Source organism: the organism of the source record quoted next, unplaced genomic scaffold (assembly GCF_019419815.1).
Source record: "Pyrus x bretschneideri cultivar Hongxiangsu unplaced genomic scaffold, Pyrus_bretschneideri_v1 Contig13, whole genome shotgun sequence".
NCBI lineage: Eukaryota > Viridiplantae > Streptophyta > Magnoliopsida > Rosales > Rosaceae > Pyrus > Pyrus x bretschneideri.
The window spans coordinates 3,271,187-3,282,269 of NW_025999424.1; the positions used below are offsets into that span (position 1 = coordinate 3,271,187).

The 11,083-nt window shown below is 36.5% G+C and overlaps 1 protein-coding gene and 1 long non-coding RNA gene across 3 annotated transcripts; one reads left to right on the forward strand and one right to left on the reverse strand.

Moving 5' to 3' along the window:
• The first annotated feature begins 625 nt into the window (after positions 1 to 625).
• Positions 626 to 5,212, forward strand: LOC103951089. Of its 2 annotated transcripts, XM_048578992.1 has the most exons (5): positions 626 to 930; positions 1,082 to 1,125; positions 1,811 to 2,046; positions 2,231 to 2,966; positions 3,372 to 5,212. In XM_048578992.1, the coding sequence occupies exons 3-5, from the start codon at positions 1,813 to 1,815 to the stop codon at positions 5,078 to 5,080; spliced, it is 2,679 nt and encodes an 892-aa protein (XP_048434949.1). In that variant the 5' UTR covers positions 626 to 930; positions 1,082 to 1,125; positions 1,811 to 1,812; the 3' UTR covers positions 5,081 to 5,212. The 2 variants fall into 2 exon arrangements, with proteins under 2 accessions (XP_048434949.1, XP_009360644.2); XM_009362369.3 differs by having other exon boundaries at positions 626 to 1,125.
• A 362-nt stretch (positions 5,213 to 5,574) lies between these two features.
• Positions 5,575 to 7,488, reverse strand: LOC125474686. Its single transcript, XR_007256132.1, has 2 exons — positions 7,337 to 7,488; positions 5,575 to 7,190 (listed from the first exon to the last, which is right to left on the reverse strand). It is a non-coding gene; the product is annotated as an uncharacterized LOC125474686 (long non-coding RNA).
• Between the last annotated feature and the right edge of the window lie 3,595 nt (positions 7,489 to 11,083).

Below are 11,083 nucleotides of genomic sequence, written 5' to 3' on the forward strand. Positions count from 1 at the left end.
GTTAGGTTGTTGCTTCAGTGAACCCAGTTGTCTCCATCTTTTAAAGTACTTTCTGAATATAATTGTAATTGCACCCAATAAGCATGGAAGGTGGAGAGAATCTAGAAAATGTTGAAAAAGCAAAATTTAATATAATTAAAAAAATGATCATGTCTTTGACGAGTCTCGTTCTCTCATAACTTGGTCTAATCGAAGATGTATTATCATCTGACGAAGAATTTAATATTAAAAATTGAGATTAAAAAATTAAAAATATATTATTTTATTTTTTCAATTAAAATAATTTTTAAAATTGTCAGAAGACTCAGAACTCCTTATTTTTGTCTTTAAAATTTAAAATTAATAGAAATAATCTATTAGATTATCCATTGTCAATTGTTTTGACCATTCCGTGAAAAACCTCGCTTAAATTAAAAGATATAAATAATTAATGATGAATAATCTCAAAGTACTATTATTAATTTTAAATTTATATCAATCTCAAAAACCAATTTAAATAAAAAACTTAAATGAATGTTTGTACCCTTTATATCAAATTCAAAAATAAATAATCATGTATTCGTTGGTCATGGATGACCGAGAGAATATTTCTTTATCTCACATTTCCTCAAAAACCCATAATAAAAAAAGTAATATTAAAAGTGGGAAAAAATCATTGGAGCAAAAGCCATAGAAGAAGAAAGAGGGTGGGGGGCATAATATTAGAATAAATGTGCAGACCACAAGTTGACAAATTAAAGTCATTGTTGTTCTTGAACAAGTCATTTGTTGTTGTTGGTTCCTGGGTTCTCTGAGTGTGGGGGAATTAAAAAGGAAAGATCTTTCTGTGTTTGGGATATGGGAAATTGAAAAGGAAACATCTTTCTCTGATTTTCTCGTCAGATTCTGCTCCAGCAGCAGATCTGATTTGCTCTGTGACAGTAATCTCAGGTTTTTTTTTTCTTTCTTTTTTTCCTGATTGTTTAATGTTAGTTCAGAACAGAAGTACCTACTTTTGTTGCTGCTGTTTTGTATTGCGGCTGTGAAGTTTGATGGAGTTGGATTGGTTTGTGGGTCGTCGGAAATTTTGGTGACTTTGTAGGGCAATCCTGAGAAGGCCTTGTGGAAGATTATAAACCATATGAGGTAATTTTCAATTTTCTGTTTTAATTTTCAATTTTTTAATTTAGTCTGCAGATTAATTTGTAATTTAGTTATCTGTAATCTGTTTCTTCTATAAATTTCTTTGTATATTTGACTCTATATATAATTATATATGTATGTATGTATATATAATTTAATATCTTTGGTTCTGCTGTTTTTCAATCAAGGCTTAGATTTTGGACTGTGTTTATTTCTTAATCCGTAAGATGAACGGTCATAACTCAAATTTCGAATCGTAACTTAAGAGTTGCTTGTAACTTAAGATTGTAAATTCTTTCCTTTCGAGAAAATTCGGCCTCGTTTTTTGACCAGAATCTTGGATGGATCATGGACAGGAAAGGAACATTGGGTTGAAATATGCTAACGTGGAGCTAGGATTAATGATAATCACTAGAAAATGAAATGCAACTTTGAATTATGTGTTAAAAGCTAGGCATTTCGCGAGTTCTTGCTGGTTTACTCTATCTGCTGAGTAAAGATTTCTGCTTTCTTAGTTATTTAGTTTTCTGATGTGAAATACGACTGAAAATTTTCGGAACTAGTGAGCGAGTTTCTGTTTGCAATCTGATGATGTGGTTCTGCTGATTGTGTTGACAGTACCGAGGCTAAGTTGAATTCTCACTGTTTCCAAGTTGAACTTTGCTAATGCTTCTCGGGTTAATTGCAGGAATGGGAACTAAAGTGCAGTCGAAGATGTATTTGCCGGGATATTGTTCCATACAGAATCTAAGCAGCAATGTCGGCCATGGGAGCTGGTCCCTACTCCACGAGAACAGAAACTTGAACAATGGGCAACAATACGAAGTGTTCTTGACAAGGCCAGTTATTGATGGATTTCACGAACACGATAAGGAGCAACTGAGGCAAACTATTCTGAAGCATGAGACAATTTTCAGGCATCAGGTGTATATTCTAGAACCTATATCTGTTGAGTTCTAAGGTGTAGTAATGGTCATAGAACTTATCGTAGTATTTAGAAAGATTGAATAGCGGTTTTATGTTGGTAGGAAAGTGTCGAACTTTGAGTGCTCAAATTCGTTAGCCAATAGTATAATGCCTTTGCCTTTGTCTGTGATTTCTTATTCAGCTCAATGAACTCCATCGTCTCTACGAAAGGCAAAAGGACCTGATGAACGAAATCAAAAGCAAAGAGCTTCTCAAACATAAAAAAGTAGCAGGGATATCACAATCAACTTTCTCATCATCCAGCTTTCCGACTGGAGATGACAGAAAGAGTTGGCATATTTCTAATTTACCCTTGGTGGATTCCAGTTATGGTAGACAATCTACATTGAGTACTTGTATCAGCCAATCTCCTTGTGATTCTATTGGAAAAACCCTGCGAAACAGCAGTCTCCCCAGCCAGAGTAGAGTAGGGATGAAGGACCATGAATCTTTGGATTCCAGAGTGAAGAAGCCTCGAAGAAGATTGTTCAATCTTGAACTTCCAGCCGATGAATACCTCAGTGATGAAGAAGAACCAGAACGAGGTTTGGGGTCGGGAACTGACAAATCTGGCTATAACAATAGTGTGTCGAGCTCTGGTTTGCATTTAGTAAGAAGCATTGGCTTGGCTGATCTGAATGAACCTATTCAGATAGACAAAGTGTCTGCTTCAACTTCTGTCATAATGTCTGGCAACCAACCGAGCTCCAAAGAGGAGATAGAAAGGCAGGTTTTATCTGCAAATGCGTACAAAGTTATGTGGCCTTTTGCAAAGAAATTCCCTGAAAACCCACAAACGGGGAAGGATGGAAGAGTTGGTGATCTGCATTTAAAGAATGAAATCCAAAAAGAGTGGTCAACAAATGCTCTCAGAGATGGTAAGGGTCTAGTTATCTTATTTCGTGTTTATTTCCGTTGGTAATTCGGATTTTGTATTTAAGCTCTAAATTCCATAACTGTTCAATCTTACCGCATTACAAGTTTCATTACTTTCAAATTCTTGCCTGCACATACGGCTCTTATCAGATGCATGCTGGTCAGGCGAGGAGTCTGTCTCTAGAATTCATTTTTTGAGAAGAAACACTCTTAGCTATTTCATAATTAGACTACATGAATATGTCCCTGGTGAATTTCTTACCATTTACCGACATCACCAAACAAGTAGTTAATCATGTTTCCTCCATCCTTTACTTTACTGCTAATAAAGCTCAAGATTGGAACATCTTACAAAGGGTTGCAGTTCTATTCATTTTGGACTAACGGATTGATATGCTTTTTTTCAGAGCAAACAAGAAATTCTTCTGGCGGAAAGTTTGGTCTTCAAGATTTTAATAAGCCATGTGAATCATCAGAAAACGAAGCTAGGATACCCTGTGATCCTCCTGCGAAGGTTTTCACTTCTGATCAGAATAAAACAGAGAAACGAATAAAGAGGACACTTTTTGGTATAGAAATCTCTGAAAGCGATATAAGTTCATCTGCTATGACTTCCCAATCTGATGCAGCCATTTCCGAGTCATCTCCTAATTGGACAATACCTCCAAGTAGCTTAAGCCAGAACTTAACATCGATTCAAGTAAGCACTTCCATTAATACCTCCACACAATCTAATAGCGCTTCACTCATGATGCCACAAAGCCGTGAAGTTACCAAAGACAGATTGCTTCTAGACTGTAATTCAATACCGTCAACTCCCAGTCTGAAAGACGAAGTGTCACACCAAAGCGGTTTTTTCTTCCGCGGTAAGTTGGAGGCCAATGAATTACAGGCTTGTCACCCCTCAATGAGCCTTGCCAGCCAAGGGAACCATTCAGCGTCAGGTCACCGGGTGGATGTCAAACCTGCTATTGATGTGAATGATGTTCCTTCTAATAAATATCTGCATGAAGGAGCTTGTGAACAAAATATAATTTCTCTGAATGGGCTGAGGAACCAAGAAAGCCGACAAGGAAGATTGCATTGGCTTGAAGCAGTGCCACTTTGTGATGGCGAATCTTCCAAAGAAATTGAAAGCAGACGCATATGTAGAGAGCAACTGAAAGCAGACAGTCTGATTCTAGACAAGGGATTTTCAAATGAGAATTCTGGTTCAAGACACCAAATAGATTTAAATAGATGTTTAACTGAAGAAGAAACTGAAACGACTGCCGCTTCCTCAATTATGAGGACAGAAACTGTGATAGATTTGGAGGCACCGGTGCTAGTTGAAACAAATATATATGGGGAAGATTCCACTGAAAGAAGACGTAAGGAACTTCTTGACTCACCTCATGAGGGCCTTATCAGAGTTGCAGCCGAGGCTCTAGTTGCCATCTCAGCATCTCAAGCTCCCAAGATGCAGGAAAATGCCACTTGTTGCAATCTGGAAGCTTTGGAAAACGACTCCCTTCTTTGGTTTGCAGAAGTAATTTCTTCACATGATGGAAATCTTGACAATGGAAGTGCGGCAGAGGTTAAGCCAACTTCCTGTGATGAAGAGGCTTTTCCCGTTGACATGGACTATTTTGAGCACATGATATTAAATTTGGTGGAAACCAAAGAAGAGCAGCCATGCTACGTGCCTCCAAATTCAGACAACCTCATAGAGGAAGGGACATTGTCAAAACGGCCACAAAGAGGCAAATCGAGGAGGGGGAGGCAAAGGAAGGACTTCCGGAGAGATGTACTTCCCGGTCTTGCTTCTTTGTCACAAAATGAGGTGACTGATGATCTTCAAATAATTGAAGGGTTGATTAAGGAATCTGGTGGGAGTTGGCAGTCAAGTTTGTCACATAGAAATTCCGGTAAGGGTGGTAGGGGAAGGGGGAGAAAGCGTATGGGAACTACTGCTCCATCTACTAGTGTGGCTGAAGTTAGCCGGCCCCAGATTGAGCAACCAAAATGCGAGCTGCAGGGACCTGAGGAGAGAAACTTAACCTGTCGGGGTAAGAGGACAAGGCGCCCACCACGGCAAAGATATCCGATTGATAATTCTCCTGTTCCTCAAACCTAAACATGGAGAGCAGTCCTTTCCATAGAATAACAGAAGTGCATCGGATTGCATGGATCTTCCTCGGATTTTTTAAGCCGTGGAGTTGTAATTGTACACAAATTATGCCAAATTGAGTCATCCTTAATTTGGTTTGTGGTATTCTGAGTGTACTTGTATGATTAATCAAAATAAGTTTACATAAGAATTTGTTGAACTGAGAGTGTAACATAAGCTGCACGAGCCTTCGAGCCCAGAACAATGGGTATCCATGCTGGTGCGCTTAATCACAAGGTTAGGAAGAAGTCCAGTACTTAACGTTGATTTTTGCATCCATTCCACTATAAGAAAAAAAGCTCATCAACCACGGTGAATGCCCGTGGTAGATTACAATCCACCACGGACATGATGCTCGTTAGTAATCTAGATGTGATAGAAAGTCTTGATTTCTACCACGGGTTAACACCACAGGCTATGGCCGTCGTGGATTATACATTAACAACAGCTAACGCCCCTTATAAAAAAATTCCAATATATATATATACACAAAATTCCACATTTACTACAATATAATAATTTTACACAAAATCACTTAACTGAAATATTACAAGCTGTACACTAAAGCTAACCATAGAACCAATGAGTTCTACTGAGAAATAAGAAACCATCCATGAGGGTACCAAACAGAACATTGTCACTTGAAGACTTTACATTTCTTTGAACACCACCAATTAAAGGACTTCGAGAGTGAAATACTGCACCTAATGCTTGAGCCTCATCAATTGTTGTCTCTCTATCTGCATAGACATAAGCATCTGCATAGTCTCCAACAGTCCACACATGAAGAAAAAAAATTAATCAGTAAAGACTTGCACAGATGTACAAAATTAACTCCAACAAGAGCATGTAGTGCAAAATTAGCATTGCATATGCAGAGAATGGAGCAAACGCAGCCAAGAACTTACTTACAATCATTAAGTTTCTAGATATTCTTCTCAACCGCACTACCTCTAAAACTAGCGTTTTATGTACAATTTCTGCCTCTAAACCTTTCTATGAATGTATTCCTTGGCAATTGAACTCTTGACAAATTATAATACGGGAAGCACTTTAAGAAAATAAACACATGATTCGATTATGAACCTACTGAATAGAGCCACTACATATATTTCTGCAAATATATACTATATAAGATAAAGCAAACCAATGCGATAAACCAAATCAATCATTAGCCCAAAAATTAATAAAATGTTTACCCTGTCTGCAAGTCTTTTGTGCAAATATAACTGGAAACTGCAAAGCTTAAGAATGAAACATCACTCAAAATTTATATTAAAATTCTTAAACACCAGAATTTCATCTCAGGATGTTTCCTGAAAGAAAAATCGACATGTCCAACGTTGAATCCAGAGATCTCCTATGGGGATTCAATACTTGAAACAATGTAGAGGATTGAAAGATCTCATCACAAAACCATTAAGCTTGGCCAAACACAATCATGCAGACATACATATACCCTATTTGGCATGGATTTCCATCCACCAACAGTTAGATTAAAGTCCCAGTTGAAATTACTCTTAGTAAATTGATTAGTCAATTAACTGGAACCCATTTGATTCTTCCTAGCTAATGAAACAGTAAAAAAGAGTTGTAAAACAAACAAAACAACTAGTAATTACTACTGAACCTGCAGGAAAAAAAACCCAGAATTTTAATCATGATACATACCAAATGTTGTTCTTTATACCAATTTATAAAATCACAGACCAATTTCTGGAACAGAAACATTATGAATAAATCAATACGATAATAGGAAAATATCAAACAAGAGGATAAACTAAAAAATGAAGAAAAATAACTTTGACCTGATAGATCGAGAAGAGCTTAGAGTGTGTTCTGAGATAGTGAGCTGACAGTGTTATCCAAGGGAAGCTAGGCTAGATGAATCCTCTTTCCGCCATCAATTCGCCGCCCATAATTCAATCGATCTCGGAGATCGATTCCCATTTCGACTGACAACGGCGATTGTGCCAAAGCCGCCATCGCCTCTGAAATCTCATCCACCGAGACATACGCCGGCCAAATCTCATGCTCTCTATTGGAGAAGAAGACGAAGATCCAGTATTGGGAGCACCTGAGATGCCCAAAGAAATAGAAAAATTAGGGTTCACATAGTATATGCAAACAAGGCAAAGAAAATGTACAGGGAGTGAGATTTTGGAGATAGAAATTAGTAGTTTGGGGTCGGAGAAATCGTCGACATATGCGAATGGGGTAGACCTGGTGGTTGGCGGCGTCCGGTCTGAAAACCGTAGATGAGGTTCGATAAAGATCTAAATTATTATATTGATTGATTAAAAAATAAAAAAATTGAAATTATAAGCATAATAATTAAAGCCCGTTGTAGATTTAAAAAGGAGCTGTTAGTTAAATTTTTTGCAATCACAGACTTGCCTCGTGATATATTTAGCTAAACTACAGCAGGCTTTAAATGAACGTTGTTATTTTAATCACTTCAACAACGGACCTATTTATGCCCGTTGTTAAACTAATTTATTTACCACGAAACTTTAAATGTCTGTGGTAGGGATGGGCAAAATATCTGCGGTTACCCGTCTATTTAAACTTTACAGTTACAATTATGAGTTACCGTTTAGATAAATAAACGGTTATGGGTATAACCGTTTACCCGTGAAATTTAAATGGATGGTTATGGGTATTAACCACGGTTATAAACGGATAACCGTTTACCCATTTATTTTATATATGTAATATGTAATATTGAATATTTAAATATATATATATATATATATATATATATATATATATATGCTGCTGTTTGACAGGGGATGGAAAGTTGTGTTATTAACCCAACAATCACATCTCTTCAATTTGAATGTTGCATCTTTTGATTGTTGCCGAAAAGACATGATTCACGGTCAATAAGTGTAATCCTTTTCCTAACCATGTTCTTTATCGGACAAAACTTAAATCAATGCTATTGACTATAGTGCATGGTTTTTATAGCTAATTATAATATAATGTAGCTCATTATATATATTCTGTTAATACTTTACATTATGGGTAAAATAACCCAAGAATACCATCTTCTAAACAGTTTTCATAACCCAAGAATACTTAGCAAATATTATATTACCTTCATTGATAACAGTTAAAAATATCGTTCGTAAACTATTATTTCAATGGTATAAGGACTTAAAAAATTAAAATACGGAAATGTATGATAAATGTTATCTATAACGGTGTTTAATTATAAAAAAAAAAAATTATGACAATTTTTTTTCTAAATTTCAAGTTGTTAAAAAACATGTAGACGGGTGAAAAAGGGGTAATGGTAAAAAAAAAAAAAAAGATAAACGGGTTAAACAGGGTAAATGGGTAAACGGGTATTAAATGGTTACGGTTAAATGCGTATACGGTTATGGGTATGGTTAATCATTTATAAACGGTTATGAGTATGGGTATAACCGTTTGGGTAATTACCCAACCGGTAAACGGTTATACGGGCATAAGCATAAACGGTTATGCGTAAGTAACAGCAATTATCCGTCTGCCATAACCGTTGTCTATCCCTAGTCCATGGTTTGTTTCCAGGTCCAAGTTATGGATAAAAAAAGTTCTGTTTCGAGCCATGATATTTACTGATATTCTGTACCACATACCATCTCGTCAACCCTCTCTCTTTACATCACTTGTAGTACAAGAAAAAAAGCGCCTCTTCCCATATGCATCATGCATGATGGATGCAAAAGTTAATATATTCAACCTCTCTTCCAACATTTAGAATTGCCAGGGGTTTCGAAGTAGTCTTACTTCCTATTCATACATTATTACCATTAAAACTGGACTACTTACCGCCTACTTCCTAAGTTCCTATTCATACACCATTACCATTAAAACCTGAGGATCTTGAAAAAAATTTATTATTAAAATAATAACGTTCATTAAAACTGAAAGATCTTGACCAAAAACTACAAAGAAATAAAGTTTTAATCCATAGACTAGAAGAAAGAGGGATCCATAGTGGAAAATGTCTTTCAATATCAATAATACTCTTTGAGCTTTAATTTCAATAAGAGAGATTATATTCACACACCTCAAATTACTTTCCCACACTATTTTAATTATTTAATATTTTCTACACATTAATAACATTTGATAAAAAATATTAAAAAAATTAAAAAAGTACGGTGAAAGTAATTTAGAGTGTGTAATTATAATCTTCCAGTCAATAATCATATTTGAAGGAATTAACGAAAAGTAAAAGTTGACAATAAGATGCTGTATGATGCGGATGCATCTGGGCTTAATTAATGTTACAACTTACAACAAGATGATCTATGGTGAATCGGTGATGGGTCCACAACTCCCCGCAACGCGCCTATTTCTTCGCGAACAAAACTTGCTTGTTGAAAAATCAGCAGCGCTGACCAATCACAGATGAACACCTAGCAGCAGGGAGAGGCTGAGTGACGAATCAGAGAGGAGAGAAAGGAGGGGAAAGAAGAAAGAGGAGGAGCACCGGATCCCCTCCAATCAGAGAGGAGACAAAGAGGAGGGAAAGGAGGGCAATTAGAAAAAGCATTTTGGGTGATGACCAATCAGCGCAATCCTTCAGTTTTTTCGTCTATAAATAGAATTGAGAAGAGTCTCCTCTCCGGCACAGCTCCCGGCAAAGCGGAGCTGCATTTTTTCACTCACAAAATCATATTTCTGGTTCAATAGTAAGCTGCCATCTTAAGTACTGTCTTTAGCTTGACGGCCCATATTGGCAGAAGTATCATATATACGCAGATGAATCGTGTCCCAGAGATTGCCGTTAGCATCCTTCTACGTTTCGAATTGGAAGGGTAAATGTATTTCTGCGTCTGTGTGTGTGTGTGAAGGAGTGACGACTGACAAGTCTTCGATCTGAATTTTGTTTTTGTATTCCTCTGTACAGAAGTATCATATATACGCAGATGAATCGTGTCCCATACATTGCCGTTAACGTCCCTCTACGTCTCGAACTGGAAGGGTAAGTGCACTGTGTATACTCTGCTTGTATTTTTATTTTTATTTTTTTGCCTTTTACTTGGCAAAAATGATGGGGAGACCAAAAAGAACTGATTAAATAATCTGTAAAAATCAGCTTTTGATAACTATAGGCATTATTTTGAGAAATTAAGAGCGTCAAATGTCTAGAACTCTAGATCGATTCGTTATTAACAAACATGGAAGAAAATAGCAGCTAGCTAGGTACCTTGTTACAACTCACCTACTTAATTAGTTGATTTCAAATGATACATTGGCTTGATTAATTTATAGGTATATCATACTTTCTCAATTAGTTGAATTTACAAGATATGTTGACTTGATTAATTTATAGATATATCATACGTTTTCAATTAGTTCATTTTAGATGATATGTTGGCTTGATTAATTTATAACTATATTGGCATGTGATGTATACAATCAACATCTAATGAGATAAATTCATTAATTGACGTTGTATGTACACATGTTCCCTAATGCCATATCATATCATTATATATTTGTAGATAATTCATTAATGAAATTCTATTTAATTTTCTCATTAACTATATATGTAGAACAGCACAAGCGAAGAACGTTCTACAAAGGTGGATAAATACATATGTTCCCTCATCGCCATACTAGGCGGTTTCCTCCAATTGAAGCAGGGAGCCAGAGATGAGTCCCTGTTCAACACAGACTACCTAACTATGGTGTCCCTAATTGTTGCACTAATTGCTTATATCGGATCACTAATTGGCTCTAGAATACTCCATGTGCGAGCTCGCCCTCATTTGGATTTGGCAGAATCATTCATCAATAAGATTAGTCTCCTCCTTGGAACTCTTGCCTTGATTTTAGAAGTGGTGATCCTTGTACCAGGTTTAGGGCTGGTCGTCGGATTTTTCTGGGTTGTTTGGTTTGTGAAGGTTGTAGTTGAGTATACCTGGGAATACCTCAAAGCGTTGTATGAAAAAGCGGTTACATCAGTTG

Coding starts and splice junctions, on each gene's coding strand:
- LOC103951089 (XM_009362369.3), top strand. CDS start 1,813: ATGGGAACTAAAGTGCAGTCGAAGATGTATTTGCCGGGATATTGTTCC. Junction 2,047..2,230: donor AGACAATTTTCAGGCATCAG/GTGTATATTCTA, acceptor TTTCTTATTCAG/CTCAATGAACTCCATCGTCT. Junction 2,967..3,371: donor AACAAATGCTCTCAGAGATG/GTAAGGGTCTAG, acceptor GCTTTTTTTCAG/AGCAAACAAGAAATTCTTCT.